The 19,459-nt window shown below is 38.8% G+C and overlaps 1 protein-coding gene across 8 annotated transcripts in view; it reads right to left on the minus strand.

The window, feature by feature from the left end:
* Positions 1-6,755: 6,755 nt before the first annotated feature.
* Positions 6,756-19,459, minus strand: part of ARHGAP12 (Rho GTPase activating protein 12) — a 75,450-nt gene continuing 62,746 nt past the window's right edge. For all 8 annotated transcript variants that reach the window (XM_063125347.1, XM_063125328.1, XM_063125357.1 and 5 more), the window contains 8 exons: positions 19,285-19,383; positions 15,527-15,629; positions 14,234-14,353; positions 12,172-12,270; positions 10,262-10,339; positions 9,814-9,948; positions 8,452-8,554; positions 6,756-7,950 (listed from right to left, as the gene is read on the minus strand). In XM_063125347.1, coding sequence (XP_062981417.1) covers positions 7,776-7,950; positions 8,452-8,554; positions 9,814-9,948; positions 10,262-10,339; positions 12,172-12,270; positions 14,234-14,353; positions 15,527-15,629; positions 19,285-19,383 — 912 coding nt within the window. In that variant the 3' untranslated portion in view covers positions 6,756-7,775. The remainder of the gene's footprint in view (positions 7,951-8,451; positions 8,555-9,813; positions 9,949-10,261; positions 10,340-12,171; positions 12,271-14,233; positions 14,354-15,526; positions 15,630-19,284; positions 19,384-19,459) is intronic.

Genomic DNA, 19,459 nt, shown 5'->3' on the forward strand with positions numbered 1-19,459 from the left:
GGACTCTTAGTAAGACAGACACGCAATCATTTTAATAGTGGTAAATAGGAAAGGAGAATTGTTCCGCATTGAGTACATTTGATCAGCTAAGTACCTCTCGTTTCCAGTCCAGCCTCATTAGAAGGCAACTGCAGGCCTTATTCAAGTCCTTTTTACGCTGTCTGCAGGCAAAGAAGCAGACCTAGAGCGCTTGCCAGGCAGTGCACATTCCTGACTACATTCTCAATGAGGAGATTGTACAAATAAGGAAGCAAACAATCTCCAGTCACGCTGACTTTCAGTGCAGGCGAAATAGCAGGTGGGCGGATGAAGAGATGGAGGAAAATCTATGTGTGCTTACCAAAAATGGGAAAGGAATGAAAGGAGTGGTTCAAAAACAAAAACAAACAAAAACAGTAAAATAAAAGGATCCAAAAGCCGTATCAAAAGAAGTTGCAATGTTTCAACCCAGTTCTCTGCATGTTTACTCAGATGTCCGTACTGCCAAGTTCAATGGACTTCCATACTTTTCATTTCTATTTATATCACTGGGACCAAGTTATGCACACATTTAATTGTCCCACTGAAACCAAGGCCACGTAAAATGGTGTAACTATGGCTTCATTGTACCCTCAGCTGTTCGGGCTGGAATCCTATGCCAACACTTGGGAGTAAGCCCGACTGGACTCAGTGGGACTTACTTCTGAATAGACATAGAACCGTAGGAATCATTGAAGGGGCCTATAAGGCCATCGAGTCCAACCCCCAGCTGAATGCAGGAATGTATAGGTTTGCAGAGTTAGTTGCCTTTCCTGCTGGGATAAGTCCAAATTTATTTCTTCCTACTGAAACAAGTTTCAATTTACTTTTCCGTACATTGTCAGTGAGAACACAAAATCTTGGGAGTCACCTTGAAAGGTGGGTACCTGAAGGATCCATGAGATGAGAAGGATTCAGAAGACGTCCATGGTAGGGGCAGCCTCTAGGTTTCCGAAGAAATTGTCCAGGCTACCCGACTCCATTGTTTCACCTACCCTCATCACTTTTGATCCAAAGATGGAATCCAACAAACAAATACACTTGTTTGCTTTCCAATAAGCTTTTTTTATATAGCACCTCAGCAGTAGCAGAGGGATACAAGTGCTAGAAGCAGCTCCAGCACAGGCTCTCCCACTGCCTGAGGCAAGAGAGCACATGTGCCACTGCATCACAGCCCTCAGCCCTTCCATTACTGCATTGCGCCCCAGACCCACTTTCTCTTGTTGCTCCCACGTTGTGTCACTTCTCTCTACTGCACCACATACACTCCTCCTTCATGGAGTCCTGACTCCACATCATACCCCCACCTCTTCTCGCATCGCACCTTCCACCCCTTAACTTCACTGCTTTGGGTGCCCCCATCCACCGTACCAGAGAGCCCTCCAGATGATCTCCTGGGACAGGGACATGCCTCCCATAATGCCTGGCTCTGAGGAAAGACCCCATAAAAACTGGGCATTAGAGCCCAGATGGCTTTCTAAAGAGCGGCACCAGCTGCTTCCTTGGCTGATGCTCTTCAAACGCCAGCTGTTCCAGACAACCCCACTGGCCATTCTCTTGCTGCAGCAAATGCCACAGTGGTGGAGCAGCTGGCAGGGCTCGCTTGCGTGTCTGCTGGAGGTGGCAGTGATGGGCCCACCTGGCAGTGGCAGGCTGGAGTGGTGAAATTCACCATTCCGCCACCTGAGGTGTGGAGGGCGTCACTGCATCTCAGGGGAGGGCCAGCCCTGAATGAAAGTGCCCTGCGTTCCATATTCAGTGGCTACAAGTTAAATTTGAATTTTGAAAACTACACAGTAATTGTATGCACATATATTTGTGCAAGCACTGTGATTATTTTATACAACTGAACACCAAAACCCATAGATCTTCACATCAACATATTTCCACTCTTATGAGATTTTGGTGTGCCCAGAAAAAGCAATGAAATTCAAGTAAAAAATACTTCAGCCGCTAGCAACATGGATATTATAAAATATGGCCTTCGGTATTTAAAGCTTGCAGTTCCAGAGCCTTGCATCCAATACCTCCCAAGAGGAACATGAAGAAGTGGACGGATTGAGATGCCTCTCACCATGTCTCTAGCATACATTTGTTCTTTGGGATGAATCAATATTGAACTGTTCATTTACAAGAATGTACACATTGTTAGGTTTCTTTCTTTCTTTTTTTAAAGTCATTTGGAAAAAACTGGAGTGGCTTGTTCAATATTCATACAAACAGCTGTGGAAATATCTTGACACTCTGGTACGTTGTCCAGCCATCTGTGTGAACAAATTGAAACAGAGGAATAGTGTTTTGGACTTCAGGAAGAGTTTTCCGTTACTTGCGTATACAGTGGTGGCCAAAATTGTGGACACTTCTTGAAACTTTCATGTTTTGCAACTTTGCATGCTTATGTTCTGTTTCACGAGATTCAAATGTTTATATATTTATTATTTATTTAGGATATTTATATACCGCTCCCCATTAGAAAATATATCAGTTGAAAGACCTGATTCACGTAATACAACAGTCCTGCTTCTTTTCCTGGGTGTCAGATCAACTCTTTTCTTTGGTTCCATTGCTCTATTTATGATGTACTTATGTTCAATTTTAATTTGAGAAATACTTCAAATATTCACACAATCTCCACTTGTGCCTCAGTTACAGAACAAGCAGCAAAACTGACTTTCCCCAACTTGAAACACGATGTATCGCAGCTACTGCTATGTGATTGGCCAGTAGGGTTTGCAATTCCAATCCGTTTCTTCACTCTATCACACCTTGTGTTTGTTTTTAGACTAGAGTAAGCATAACATTTTTGTACTGCAGATATATGCATTGCTTTTTGTATTGAATTCAGCATAAATTCTTTCAATTGATATATAAACATGTGAATTTCGTGAAACAGAACATTTTCTATAAGCGTGCAAAGTTGCAAAACATGAAAATTTCAAAAAGTGTCCACAATTTTGGCCACCACTGTAATCTGTGCAAGTTTGCTGCATCTTGATGCCAAAAAGTTGCACAAGTAACCATGGAGAAAAGGCATCCCTTTGTATAACAAAATACTAAAAAATTCATTCTAGAGCAAGATGTTGTAGATGCAGTTGTGTGCAATAGAAGCTTATTTAGCCTCAGACTACAAACACTGCAGCTTTAATTGCTTAAAGCTCCACCTGCTCTAGCTGGTCCCTAGTAAAGAACCTGTAGGACATCAGTGGTTTCTAAGCAGCTGCCCTCTTAATGCTCACTTTGTGTTACCTCTTGTTCTTCGCAAGGAGCAGGGATAAGAGTATCAAAAGATGGATTTTTGTGTTCCCGAAATCAAAAGGTTTCTTTTGCACGAGCAATTTTAAGAGGCAAGATTAAATGGATAAACACCCTCTCTACAAGCCTGAATCAGAAGAGAAAGAGTGAGCGAGCGAGTTTGTTCTGCATGTGCAGTAATTCTTGCTTTTGTGGCACTCTAAAGGTTACCGCACATCTGATTAGTCCGCAATGAACAATGCAGGTTGTAGTCAAAGCCAAGTGTTGTTGTTTTAAATCAAGCAATTAAATAAATCAAAATGTAAAATTCTAGCACAGCTTTTCTAACTTATTCTCCATAGAGATAAAGAGAATCTCTCTCTCTCTCTCTCTCTCTCTCTCTCTCTCTCTCTCACACACACACACACACACACACACACACACACACACACACACACACAGATCCCTTTCTAAATGGATTGCTTTACAAATGCTCCCTTTAAGCAAAATTGAAATGTAGAAAATATTCACTTAAGCTTCATTATTATGAAGACAGGCTATTTAGTAAGGGCTTGATCCAGCAAAAAAAACAGCCTCAGCAGCTGCTCACACAGCCTTGCAATTGTGGAAGCTCATTAAGATTCCCTGGAGCAGTTCTCTTCTCTTGCATGGCTTTGGAATGCCTCATTAGACATTCAGTAACCGGCCCCTTCTTCAGAGTACTGTGTCCAACTCATCCTAGCCAAAGTTTATGCCGTATAAATTAGTGATTTCAACAGATTGCTGCTCTTTTCTGAAGCTGGTTACTCACACAAAAATGACTTATTGCGTTTAGTAACTACAGAGAGTTCACTCTGGAAAACCTAGTTTAGTTCTGACCACGCAGTTCTTTCTAAGCTGTTCTCATTTATCAAAGTCGGTTAAGGAGTCAGGAATCTGCACAGCCACAATACAGGAAAGGGTGCTTAAAAAACGGAATTTGTATAAGGGGTTTTCAATACTACCGGTGGCTGAAGTGCAGAAACACATAAAGAGATTGCAAGACAATTTTTAAGTGATTGTTTTAAGCAATACAAACACAAGTCAATAGTTAAATGTACATTTTTAAAGTCAAAATAGCATCAGGTTCAGTCTTGTTGCTCGACCTCCACAATAATCCATAGTGACTAAACAAAGTTACTTAATTTGCAAGAGAAGTTTATGTCACTAATTAGTGGCTTCGCTCCCCTCACTCCAAGGAAAGCAATGATGTTATTTCCAACAAAGCAAGCCCCCAGTTAGCAAAACTCATTTGTTCTGTGGCACAGCCACACTTCAGGACTATAGATGCTGATGTGTTAGAGCTGACAGCTTTGATATGTTAATTTCAATATTAGGCAGAACTCGAGTTATTTCAAAACACTAATTTATGCCAACACTTTATAAGTCCAGTTTGGGGCTTGCAAAAGGATTCCCCACCCCTACAATACATCATACATTTATCATTGCTTCCTACTTATGTATTTTAAGAAATAGAAAACGTACATTTATAAAGCCTTTGAGAAAACATAGTGTCTTGTCAATTCCAAATAATAAATTAATTTCTCGCACAATATGCACCAGTTGACAACATACATTAAGCGTTCAGGGATTCAGGCGAACGATTGCCACAGTACAGTGTAGCCTCATATGGCATGTTTCATCATTTCCAAGCCACACCTGTAGTCCATCCAGCTGATCCAGTGCACTGTGACAGGCAATAGTGTCCAAGGTCTCAAAGGTCTATCCCAGCTCCACTGCTCAAGAGCGTTTTGAAACGGCAAGGATTGAACCTGGCACCTTCTGCACAACAAGAATGTTATCTATCACAGTTCTGTGGTCCTTTCCCTGTTGTGGCTTAAGGGGAGAAAGAGGGTAATTATAGGCAGTTGCCCTGAACCAGAATTGAAACAGAATGCAAATTAGAAATGTCTAGTCTCTGCTTACGCTAATTGCTTGAGTCAGATTCAATTATTGTTGTCTAAGAATGCTGACAGAATACATGGAGAAATTTAGCTAACATGGGACCCTTACCTGTCTTCGCTGACTAGGTTAGAGACTGGGACCATTTAGGTTAGAGAGATTATCAGTTGTTCCTCTAAAGGAGGGATTTTGGAGGAGAGTGAGGTGGTGTTTCTAATTAAAACGTTATTGTTTGAGCCAACTGACTCAATTGAGCTTTCTGTAACTTGGGAAGCTGAATGAGCAGCTTCAAGCATATCTGAAGTATATTTCTAAACTCGTTTCTGCCCCAAAGCCTGAATAGGAACACAACTGAAAACATTTAGTAGGGCTGATGGATGAGCTTTTTTTGCACCACAGATGGGGAACATGTGGACCTTCAGATGTTGTTGGACTGTGACTCCCATCAGCCCTCACCATGTACTGAAGGGCCACGTGTTCCCCATCCCTGACTTAAGGGATGGCTCTGTCGATTCTTCTGGATATACCATTTACTACCATTGATCATCAGATCCTACTAAACCAACATGGATAAACAGTGAGTGCAGGGAATTTATTGCATTTACATCCACTATGCCACACTAGCTCTGGCATGGCTATGTTCCACTTGTATCTCACTGGGCAATTTTACATTTGCCATTGCTAGGTAACTTCTTTTCTAAACCCATGGTGGTGATGACTGGCAGATTGTGCCTCTGAGGAGATCTGAACAATTTGTGGATTGGGAATACAAGTTGACCTAGAGAAACAAATTTACAACCTGGCATTATTCCTTGAATTGGCCTTGCTCCTGAATGGCCAGGTAACTGTGGTTAGAAATTATTTTTTCCCCGGACGGACCAGCTGTGCCCTGCACAGGGACAAGAATTTTTTATCGTCATTCATGCCATGTTAAACTAGTAGAATGTTACTATCGTCCACTCCACATGGGATTGCCCTGAAAGACAAGTTACAGGTGGGGCAGAATACTACAACCAAGCTTCGGCCCAGCTAGTTCTCAAACAGCAACACCTAAAACAATGCACAGATACCAAGAAACAGATGATTAGTGAGTTTGTACCCGCAGTTTCAGCAGGGCATAATATTACTCAAATCTGGAGCACCAAATTCCAAAACAGCTAACAATTTTCTTTATTCAGATTCCACATAGCAAATGTCAGATACAGCAGTTAGTCTAGAAAAATACATTTAAAAAAAATCTTCCGCAGACCATGTCTCCTGTAACAAAAATCTTCCGAAACTTATTTTACAAATCAATCTACATTATTAATGTGAAAAGGAATCCTGAAATTTAGCTTTTTCATTATATCCATACATCTATCTATTCAAAAGTAGGCGTTGCTATTTATAGATGTTAGAATTTGTATTACATTTATCTAATGTAGCTCCTGTACATATTAAATAACATCAGAGGCTCTGCTTGTAGTGCATTAACCATGTAAGCAAGCACACTCAGTATTTTCCAGTACCATTTGCATTACAGTTATTTGCATGCAGCTGTAATTAGCATTTAAAAGTGCACAGAGGGTTTTTTCTTTCCAAGTTGCCCATTTCTCTGTGGAAACCAAGAAACCATTTGAGGCATCACAATATGATACACATGATTAGAAATGTAGGGCTAGAAAGTACTCTGAGACTATACAACAGTGTATATAGATATATTTTTTAAAAAAGTTAGGGCTTCAGTCTGTATTTACATCCAAGTTCACTACCACAGATACATACCAAGAATTCAGAACAATGTTAAAATTAACCTTCAAAGTTAGGATTGTTTAAATATGATTTAATTGCAAACAAAGTATAGCCCAAAACATAACCTGAAAAACAAAACAACTTTATTAGTTGAAAGGTCTGGTTCATGACAGACCATGGTATAGCCTTGGATATGTGTACCAGTTCTGCGTTTGAAATAATACTAGTGTGCAATCAAGAGAGCCAGCAAGAGTCTGTGCAACAAAATCAAAACAACAACATAAAAGCAAACCTCGTGTGAGGAATATACACTGGCCACTGTTACCATCTGCTGAAGTCTGTCAAATGAATGTAGAAACCTTGTGGACAAGATACAGAACTTTTCTTACAGGTTTAACATGTAAGCATATCATGTAATAATTCACTAAATGCCCGTGGAGGTTTTCCAAGTCAGTTGATAGGGTTAAACTTCCCCAAAGCAAGTGGCAAACCTAATATTAAAAACCAATTTTAAAATGCTATTCCAGATTATCCAGACTGAGATTTACGCTTAGCTGCTCTCACCATGGAATCCAGTGTGTACATCTATAATAGACCTGCAGTTTAAGTGTTACTAAAATGTATGAATCTTAAAATATTCATAACATTAAGTGTAAAGAATTTCAAAGTTTTAATAGCTTCCACACACAAAAAATCAGCTTTTTTTTTTTTTTAAATCACACTCTTCCCTCTCCCACAAAAGTGCAAAAACATCAGGTTGCTGCTTGGTCCACAAATTCATCATGTAAAAAAGAGATGCAGTTTCTGTCAGAGCCAAGTTCTTCTCCTACTAGGGTCAATTTCATCGGAGAAATTCAGCGTCCAAAGATGGAGTTCAATTCCAGTAGGATTAACTCTACAATCTGGTTCTGATACACAGTGTGCACTGCTATGTTACAAGTCTCTTTCTCCGGTTTTAAGAGGGTTGGACCAAAAACTATGGCTATGCTTTGATAGGTCATTCGGTTCTTCTCTCCATTTTCTACAATTCTAAGAAAGAAAGAAAATGCACTTCAAAGCAAGTTCACATCATGAACAGGATCAGAGTCATCAAAAGAACTTCCCTCATGTCTAGCTTTACATAAATATTCTACACCAGAGGCGCTGATGTGCTCATATATGCACAACTCCAGCCAAGCAATGGCTGGCCACCCTCTTCTGTGTTGTCTCACCTGGAGCATTCCCAGAGCATAACATTAAAAGACAGCTTTCCCACACATCAGCTCCTCCCCTTCAGTGCAAATCAAGTCATTTCAAGGACAGCGAAGTTGCTTAATAATGCTGGCTCCTCCCCATCACCCTCCTGAAATCACAAATTTACACCACCCTGAGCTTAAAAAAATGTTTGTGCTCATTTTTCTAGAAGGTAGATATGAGGGGCTGGGACTGGATGTGTAAGGTGGGCTTTGGAGGAAAACAGAAAATTGTTTTTCTTCATTTGTTCATATGAAATATTGAGTAAGTCACATTTGTTTTCCCTGTACTACTTACCTCTTGAGGTGTCTGAAGAGTACCTGCATGGTATCGTGATTTGGCTTTGGCAACTGTTTAATCAACTCTTTCACAGCATGAACACGTTGTCTAGGCTCTTGTTCTGGACAGGGAAGGAAAAAGACAACTTCTATGCACATTGCTTTTCACTGTTTATGGTAGAATGTGACATTAGCAAATATGCACTACCACCTACTGGTCAAAACTGACACTGCTACTCAACAATAAGATTATTGAGTGATTGTGCGTTGGACTGTTGCAACACTAACTTCTAAAAGTTCTGTAGAATCTTAAAGACTAACCAGTTTATTGAGGCATGAGTTATCATGAGCAATAGTACACTTTACCAGATGCATGAAAAAGGAGATAGGTAATTATGGCCTTAGAAACAGAAAAGAAAGAGGCTGAAGATAAAAATTATATACTTTTTTTTTAAAAAAAAAAAACGAGATTTGTAGTACATGCCAACAGTGGCCTGCTTCCTTTTTACAGAGGCCAGTTTCTAAGCAAGAGAATAAGTGGATGCAATTAAAACATAAAGAATGGTGTCAGAAACCATTTCAATCTCTCAGGACTTTCTGTAGCAGATGTTAAATTAAGCTGCCATATTAGAATCCATTAGCAATTTTGATGCCATAGAACTTGTTTTCAGTGAATCCTGGGAATTGCCAGCTCATCTCAGAAAATAACTGTATCTCTTTAGTGTTCATTTAGACTATTCATCTTGCTATACCTATTCCATTAAAGGTGACTGTTAGTCAGGAGTGGGTCAAACCCACATTGTTTGGATTCCATATTCATTTGGCTGGATTTATGCTCTGCATAATACTATGAACACACCTTCTGCAATCTCTTGAGTTGCTTGATCTTTGGCCTTACTTCGTGAAGAAAAAAGGTTTTTTTTTTCATTTGCCAACATTCAGGGTACATATACACCTACCCACTTAAGTGAGCACTTCATGCAGGTGAGCCATGAATGTATCTGACCATGACTCATTTCACAATAAATGTGTTAGACTTTAAAGTGCCACAAGGTTTTCTGTCATTTCCTTTCCAATAATAGTAACAATGCTTACTATTTATATAGCACTTTTAAGAGTGCTGAAAGCATCTCACATATGTTCCTGAAAGGTGTGTCACTTTTATTCCAGTATTGCAGATGGGTGGAAGGTGCTGCGATTGACAGACTAGGGTTTACTTAAGGCGAGCTAATTAGTTCATGGCCAAGGTGAGGTTTAAACTGCGGCCTTCCTGATTTGTAGCTCAGTCTCTTACTTGTGTACACCCTCCAACACAACTACTGCCCTGAATTTGCTATACAAAACTATCTTAGAGTGAAAGGTTTCTTTAGTAAAGACTTACTGATCGCATTGACAAAGTCATTGAAATGACTATAAGTGAATAGTGGTTCTGGCAATTCTCTAAAAAACATTTTCAGAGCTCCTGTAATGACATGGATATCTTCCCATTTGCTATCATTCAGGTCCAGTTTTTCATCTGAAAGAGATAGAAACATAACTATTAGCTTAGATACAGACACAGCCATTACATCATAATGAACTTCCATAGCCACAGTTTATACTCTTGAATGCAACATCCAGGTATAGGCAAAGATATTCTGAAAAAATATTCAAGCTAAAGATTAAAAACATATGAGATGTGATTCAGTTTCGCTAAGACCCAACAGAATATAGTCCATCTATTTCATAATCAAAATATAATTTGTTAGGATCTGTTTTGTTAAGCACTTATAAATCAACTACATATGTGAACCTTTTGCGATTAGTAACTGTTACGTGCAGAAACTTACCATGGTTAACTGCAAATCTTAGCTTCTGTATTACTGCAAGATTGCCACTAACTCTGTACAATCCATCAACATCCAATCCTAGAACAAATTAAATGTGTGTTCAGTAAGTGATTTTCCTACAGCTTATTAGGACTGACACCATAGATGAAATTCTCTAATATTTAAAAGGAGACGCACAATCGAAAACTTCAAGAAGAAATACAAACTTATGCGTAATACAAGCTAGGACTTAGTTAACCCTGTAGGATAGCTCAAATCTATTTGAGAGCCCGCTTCATTCAGCAAGACCATGGAAATATGGAGGATGACTGCCAGGGTGCTGCCCATTATTTTTTCTCATGGTCTCCTGTTGCCACCAGCTGTTAAGGCTAGAACTCATGGTCTCCTGTTGCCACCAGCTGTTAAGGCTAGAATTTATGAAGGTAGTACCATTTGCATTTGAAACACGTCTCCTCATTCAGGCCATGTTGAGTGAACATATGCTATTTGAATTTGGGATAACAGGAAAAGAAGTTCTCTCACACATTTGCTCACCCAACAGAAAGGAGAAGAAATGGAAAATGGAAAGACATAGTTTTCTAAAGACTCAGGCTCCCAGCACAGAACCATCTCACCCCCAGCTGCAACATCTTTTTGAGACTGGGAGCTTAAGAGGCAGGCTCCTTTGGGGGTGTTATGTATTTTAACCTTTTTTTCTCTTTCTTTTTAAATTTCTTTTCCTATGTTTTAAAATGTATGTTTTAAACTTTGTAATACCGCCTTGAGGCCCAGTATTGGGCAAAAGGCGGAATAATAATAATAATAATAATAATAATAATAATAATAATAATAATAATAATAATAATACACCTCCTCATTCAGGCCATGTTGAGTGAACATATACTATTTGAATTTGGGATAACAGGAAAAGAAGTTCTCTCACACATTTGCTCACCCAACAGAAAGGAGAAGAAATGGAAAATGGAAAGACATAGTTTTCTAAAGACTCAGGCTCCCAGCACAGAACCATTTCACCCCCAGCTGCAACATCTTTTTGGGACTGGGAACTTAAGAGGCAGGCTCCTTTGGGGGTGTTATGTATTTTAACCTTTTTTTCTCTTTCTTTTTAAATTTCTTTTCCTATGTTTTAAAATGTATGTTTTAAACTTTGTAATACCGCCTTGAGGCCCAGTATTGGGCAAAAGGCAGAATACAAATAAATATAATAATAATAATAATAATAATAATAATAATAATAATAATAATAATAATAATAATAAAAATAATAATAATACACCTCCTCATTCAGGCCATGTTGAGTGAACATATGCTATTTGAATTTGGGATAACAGGAAAAGAAGTTCTCTCACACATTTGCTCACCCAACAGAAAGGAGAAGAAATGGAAAATGGAAAGACATAGTTTTCTAAAGTTTCTAGACAAGAACTTTCCAGCAGTTGAGGAGGAACCTGAGCTGAGCCCAACTGGTTGGTTTTTTATAGATCATACAAAATGAATTATTATGCCCAAATGCAGGGGAAGGCAACATGGCACCCACTGGCACCACATCTTCAGACACCTTTCTTGACGCCCACCTCCCACTTTGTTGTTTTTTTAATAACAAAGTTTGTTACTGCGACTGCTTCAAAGCAAAGTGAGAGTTCTACCTGCTTCCATCTTATTTTCCCATGAAGCCTCAGGGCCACATGTGGGGCTCTGAGACTTTCTTAGGAAATAAGGCAGGCTTTTGCAGGCCAATGTTTTCCTCTGCAGTGTTTCTCAAACTGCTAAAAAGGTTGCCTATCCCTGCCCAAATGTGTGTCTTGGACATAGTATTCACATACCCTACCATGTGAAATTTTACTAAGACTTGTGTACTTTTTAAAAAACAACAACATAGAATTACAAAGCAAGAAGTATCTTCCTCCTACCATGTTCTTCAACGTGCTCAATACAGAGCTTCACAAATTTTGGCACAGTGCTGTTTTCTCGTTGACACAAACTGCTTAGATTGCAACCAAATACTTGATCTGAAGAAAGAGAAAAGGAAATATAATTTATAAGCAACTGAGTTGAACTTTTCAGAATGATATAAAATGAGAACTAATGGAAATGTTCACTAAGTTAATGAAAATCACACTCTGCTTTTCTTAAGATTTCTCAGCTCCTAACATTATATTATATTCAAAGTCAGAACCAGCAAATTCTTCAAGTATCTTCCGTGATTTATTAATAATTTCCCACTTGACATTTTATCCCTAAGTCACAAATTGTAGAACAATTAAATGACTGTAGCATTCCCATAGAATCCATTTCTGGAAGAGTTACCCACTGTAAATGTTCAGGGATAGAGAAGTACAATTATTAGAAGGGCTTCAAAACTGATAACACATTTTTCCAACGCACATTTCATATGCTTGTATCAAGGAAAATCTGAACTATCAATAGCATTTCATTCATTTTATTATTAAAACAAGCATGTTAGAAACTCCACTTTTGCTTTCCCAGGTTTTGTGTTCCAAGTCAAGGTGCCCCAGAGGTGCGCAGTGATCAATTCATAACCCTTAAGAACATTAACACTCAACCCTTTTAAGCTTGACAAGGCTTGATTACAGAAATTAATGATAGCAGACTTTTTGTCCTGGACTGTCAGTAGTGATGTCAAAATTCAGATCTCTATGGCATCTGTTTCCACTAATGTCTCCAAAACCTAAGGTTTTTCATTACTTTTTTTCAGCCCTGAGAGAGGTTTTGTAAAGCTTATGCTAGCCCTTGGCCTGCAAGAGGCAACCCTTTCCCTACCAAGATGATATCCTCTTTTGGTCTTGTCCAAAGACAAAAAGGGATATTCAGGTCTGTTTCAGCAACTACTATTTCACTTTCAATCAAGCCAAGAGTTATCTTCCTCTGATGCAAAGACGAGAAATGCTGAATTCATGACAAAATTATGTTGTTGATGAAAACATCCAACATTAGGACACTGACCAGGACTCTGAACATATGGGTAGCTTATAGTATTTTATATTATGGTTTTATACTGTTGTTTTAGACTTTGAATGGTTTTAATTTTTGTGAACCGCCCAGAGAGCTCCGGCTATTGGGCGGTATAGAAATGTAATAAATAAATAAATAAATAAATAGTTGTAGGTCAAACACTAGGCTTGATGGTCTCCTAACAAGAGAAATTGATCTATAAATCAATATGGTTGTTTTCAGAGGGTTCCTGTTCCTTCCATTTTGTGATGGTAGAATAACTATGCCTGCAGAGTTAGGTCATGGTGGATGTTTGTGTATCATTACATTGGTGTCTGTTCCTAACCAGACACAGCATAGAGCCACACAATGTCCTCTTTAGCCCTGTTTTCAATTTTCCCAGGACCTAGGACTCTAGAAAGTCTAAATCTTGTTCTTTCCTGTTGGACAACAGGCATCACAGAATGTTTGTACAGGGACTATGCAAGCAACCCAAGCCACATGGCTAGACGGCCATGCCAGGTGAACAGGGCAGGAAGGCACAATCTCACTAACAGCATGTCACCTCTACTCAGGAAGAGGACTATTCAATATGAAAGAATCAAAATAGTTATTTAATACCAAAGTATATTTAAGCTCAAAATCACTCTACAAAACAAAGATGGAAACATGCTTCTACTGAATTATCCACCACAGGAAGACACTTTCCTTTCATGTTTGTACTTGAAGGGGTCCTGGTTATGTTTTCCTTTGGGATGGATGTAGAGATCACAAAGAACATCTTAGCTTTAAAGAGTACAAGCTTTATTTTTTATCATGAAAATTTTCTCTGTATCTATTTACAACACAGATCTTCAGTGTGCACCTACCCAGGATTTAGAAATATCATGCTAAGGGCCACCACCTCTCTGCCATTTCCTGAGGAAATAGTTATCCTACTCAGACCTATGAAATCAGTATTAATAGACTGATAGCCAAGAGATATTACAAAAACAAAAACAACCCAATGACAAAAATTACCCTTGATGTAGCCCTTTTCCCGGACTGCTTGTAATGTGGGCCTGCGGGTCAAAAATTTCTTCAGTTTTGTTTTGGTCTTCTTCTGTTCTGAACAATCAATGCTGCTAGATAGCTTTATTGCTGGAAAAAAACCAAATGTACTTCATATTAAACAAACATTTTAAGCTAAATATTTTGTCCTAATTTATCAAACACAGCCAGTGCTAAAGATGAAATTGGGCCATATATTTAATTTGAATAAGCTCTGCTTCAGGCTGTCAACTGTACAGACATCCATCTAGACCATTTCCTAATGTTTGTGGGAAGATGCTGAACTCCAACACAAAGACTAACAGCAGAGCTGCAATACTACCCTTTATACAATCTGTTAATACATGTATAAGGTTCACACAGCACAGCAAAGGTGACTAACTGAACTGCACAGAAGCTATTTTTCCATGAAGAGTTATTTGTATATGCATGGAATGCAAATACTCAAAAAGGTATAGCTGCAGCTACATTCATCCAGAAGGAAACATGACAGAACTGACTGTTCCATCTCCCCACTTACCCAGCTGGAAGCTTCGTTCTGTCACTATGCCAATTGACTAATATACTATAGGTAAATCTTTAAACCAGGAACAAAATCACTGTGAAAAACAGTGCCCTTAACCTAATAATCTGATCCAAAAGGACTCTGGGATCAATAACAGCAAAACCACTAAGAAGCCTGGGAGCAACAGAGCCATATTTCCTTTTTCAATCCCCTCACAATAACTGTCAACCAGGCAGCCAAAGCAATCTAAGTTCTGAATCCTGGTCTGAAGATGGACTAAAAAGAGTCTAGCTAATCAGCTTTATCCATGATCACTTGGAGCTGCCTGGCCACTGCCTGCTTGACTAATCTGGTTACAAATGGGACATCTGACACTGGTCTATAACTCCTTAAATCTTGAAGATTAAGAGGTTTCTGAAGAAAAAAACCCTCATTGCTGTCTCCCTCAAACTTGAAGGCATCTTACCCCCTTTCAGATATGTATCATAACCACAAATAACTGGGTTTTTAGCTTCTGCTCACTAGCTGGAAGAAGCCTAGATGGACAAGGGTTGATTAGACAGATTGCAACACCACATCCTCAAGTGTTAACAACTGAATTTCATCATAAGAGCTGGAGCTGATATGGGTGATATCACCCAATTATCAGGTAAGGTTTTCCAGGCACAAAATGCTATACTTACATATAATTCCTCATGGTTGTGAAAAACCAAAATGCGCAAAAAGCATAGATGTTTTACTTTGGAACTGCAACTTACAGCGAAGTTTTTTGGAGTCTTTATGGTCCTTTTCTTTGTCCTGTTTTTCTACCCCAGGAGAATCTGGCACTTCATCATCTAACGCTTCATCAGACTCTATAGTCTATTGAGAGTTAGAAAAAGATTCAATTAGTCTTCTTCTTATGAAGTTTAACAGCTCCCCTAATTAATACACTTTATTTTTAAATAGTAACATTCTTCAAAGAACATCTTAAGTATGATTTCAAGCTGCTACCATATAATTTAATGAAACTGAAATACCATGATCTTGAAATGGTTTTCATTTTTGACAATTAAACATTAACTTTCAATTGCCACCTGATCCATACGGTGCCTGTGAACACCTGCTGCAAGCAGAACTTCCTCTGGTGCAAGCTAGTTGTCATTGTACACCAAACAAGTCTGCCAGACTATAGTACAGATAAATCTTACATTGACTACATCTGTACTACCCTGCAAATGTTATTTAGTGTACTACCCTCTCCTCCCTTTCCCCTTCCTCATCCCATTTTGTGATCCATGGCTACATGGGTGTTGGTATTATTAATATATATCACCATATATAAATATATATAGCATGTACTTGGGTGTTGGTATTATTATTATTTATTTATATATATATATATATATATATATATATATATATATATATACACACACACACACACACACACACACACACACACACACACACATCTATCTATCTATCTATCTATATCTATATCACCATATATAAATATATATAGCATGTACTTGGTGCTGTACAAAATATGAGGACGTATGTGGAAGTGCTTGATCATGTCAGTGTATCAATGGGTAGAATGCGTAGCCTTTATCTAGCACTTAGTATTCAAAGTCCTTCACATACACTGGATAGAGCAGACTCACTGAAATGAGTGGGACCTAAGTTAGCCATGACTAACTTAAGTTTCATTTATTTCAATGGGTCTACCCTACATAGCACGAACATGGAATACGACCCACTATCTCAGTACTCCTTACAATAACCTTGCATTAGTAATCCCTACGACAATCCTGTGGGATATCATCCCTATATTGCAGATCAAGAAGGGAGCTGAGGCAGCATGGCTTGCCTAAGACTATCTAGTGAATTCATTGCATCGGGGTCTTGGGACTCACGCTTTTGGCTCAATATTCCTGTTCTATGGCTATAATACTGTATCAGCTAAAGTGACCTTGTCAACATGGTTGTACTTAATAGTGCCATCTATTCCACAAGACCCCCAATCCTTTCTCCTGTATGTACTTTAATATTCCTTTTCTTGAAGTTCTATTCTGTCCTTCCTCAGAGGAGCTCACAGGAATGTTTTAGACCCATCACATAAGTTAGGTTGTTCTCACTATACCACAGTTGACTGGAATAAATTTCCAGATATTGTTCTGCGACAAAACCAATCTCTCTATTTAGGATACAATAATGGTACAATTAATGCCCTTGCTGTTGCTTCCTACTCTATATAGGGAACCAATATTTGCAAAATTTGGCCATGAGGACATATATAGAAAGACTCTCTTGAGTTCCTGGGAGGAATAAGCACAAACCATGCTAATTTTCTTACTCAAGCCCTCTCCTTCCCCCACAATAAACAAATTTCACAGAATTCTGTGTTCAGCAGTAAACCTATGGTTGTGTGACAGAAATCTGGGTTCAGGAACTTGTCTCTATTTTCAGTGAAGGTTTCTAAAAAAAATGCGTGGTAAGTTCATATCTTTGATGCTAGGTTTTCCACCATTACTGAAAATGTGAAAGCACAACAACAACAACAACAACAACAACAACAACAACAACAACAACGGGCGAAAGGAGGGAGCCACAAATATGGGGTCAGTTTCCGTGCACCTTTAAAAAGAGTTACACAGGTAACATGCCCAGAAAAAGCTGTATCAAACCAAGTTCAGGGGTGTAGGGAAACATACTGGTATGATGTGAGGCTCTATATAAGGTATACACTGATGGTGCATGTTTGACAGTCTCTACAGTCAATAGAAATGGATCTGGAAGGTTTCGCAATCTTATGCTGGACTGGAAATACCTGTTGACAAAAGTCTTTTCAGGCAGAAAGCCAGAGTTCGGCAGTTAAGTCAATCTAACACCATGGCCTGCCAGTCTTTGAAAGCTCTATTCTCTCTGTTAATGTCAGGTATTTAGCTGAATCATTCAGCTAGATGTAATCTGTATTGGCTAGTTTCTCGTGCCAGGTATCAATTCCAAAAGCCACTGGCAGTGTCCCAGTGAGACTATGTACTTGCAACCTGAGGCCTGGGACAGTGTTTCCAGCATATTGCCAGTTTCGTAAAATCCATTTATTAAAGCTACAGTAAATAATTAATATTAACATTAAACATGACTCCCCATTCTTGTCCCCCCCTTCTAGGATTACAAAAATACTACCTTTCCTTTTATCTGTAAAATAGCTCAGTGTCACAGTCCAGTATATATTTACTATATGCAAGTCTTATGAAAATAGTAGCTAGACTTTTATTTAGAAAGATATAAATCAGAAGTAAGCCTTTCTACCCTATCTTATTTCATCCTCAAATCTGAAAACAATGTATACAAGCCCTGAAATTCAGGAGCACTTAGGACAAAAATAGAAAAGAATCATACGGAAGTTTCTCTCAAGGGATTTTTAACAGTATCTCCAACTAATCAGAATTTCATTTTATGATGAACCACATGCAGGGTTTTCCAGAAATAAAGCAGTTCAGATCCTAAAGTGCAAAACATGTCCCTTAGAAAAGTTCTGGAAAGGTCTTTTTTGCCAGTGACTGAAACAAGACCAAGCACAACTGAAGAGCCTATAAGTATACCAAACAGAAGCAATTAGTACTACCATGCCAATATGGTATGTGTAATGTGGTAGAGGTCACTTCCCTTTTTCCCACTGAGACAGTGCTTAACCAATAAACATGAAGTGCCATCACGTAGCTGAGAAGCCCGCTGCAGAGCACCAAAGATGAGACCATGCCTTTAGAATGATCTAAAATAGGGCTTAATGTCCAAACTACATGTTACATATGAAATAGCAGCCCAGTAGCCCCTTTTGGGGCATGAGAAGCCACTTCAAGAAAAACTGTAATGTAATTTTGAGAGAAGAAATAGAGGTCAGAAAAAAGGTTAAGTATAATACCTTCCAACACTTTCCCACTCCCTAACATCATGCTCTCCAAATAGCCATCAGGCTATTATTACAAGTCTTTGCATATACGTAGTGGGTAGCCTGGCCCCATCTCACAGCTGACAAGAGCTTTGACAGGGCTTCTGCACAGCCCCTTGTCCCTTCCCATAGAGCTAATAGCAAGCTTAGTGCTCCAAACATCCACCCAGCTCTTTCCCCTCTACCATTCAATTACCCTGGCTTATAAAAAAAACAAAGTACAGTGCAATCAATTTAAAAGCAGAACATTTATTTAAGTATTTATTCCAATTCCTGAGTGTGGGTTTGCTAGCTGAAGAATATATTTTAGATATGTATTGGTCTTAATCCAGAATTGTGAACCATATTACAAAGGGAGATTGTATCAAAATGTATGCACCCTTCTCCTCTGGTACCAGTATCAAAAATTGCCTCAGCCTTTATTCTGCATGAACTTTCAAGAGCAAAGGCTGAGTCAGTTCTATATTCTGGTTTGCTATTGCTTTAATTGATTGTTTCAGGCTGAAATAGTTGTCACAGAGCCAGCACACATTTTCAAGCATGAGGCAGGAAGGGGTGGGGAGAAGTTAAAGTACATACCTGATTACTGATAGCATAACCGAGAACTTTAAACCATTCAGTAATAGAAATATCATTATCCGATTGGATTAATAGTTCTGTCCCTTGTCGTGTTTTCAGCTTTAAAATAAAAGAAATCTGGGCATTAGAATTAAAGTACATATTTAATAAACCCCATTAGGATTATACTAACACA

Source organism: Elgaria multicarinata, chromosome 1 (assembly GCF_023053635.1).
Source record: "Elgaria multicarinata webbii isolate HBS135686 ecotype San Diego chromosome 1, rElgMul1.1.pri, whole genome shotgun sequence".
NCBI classification, from domain to species: domain Eukaryota; kingdom Metazoa; phylum Chordata; class Lepidosauria; order Squamata; family Anguidae; genus Elgaria; species Elgaria multicarinata.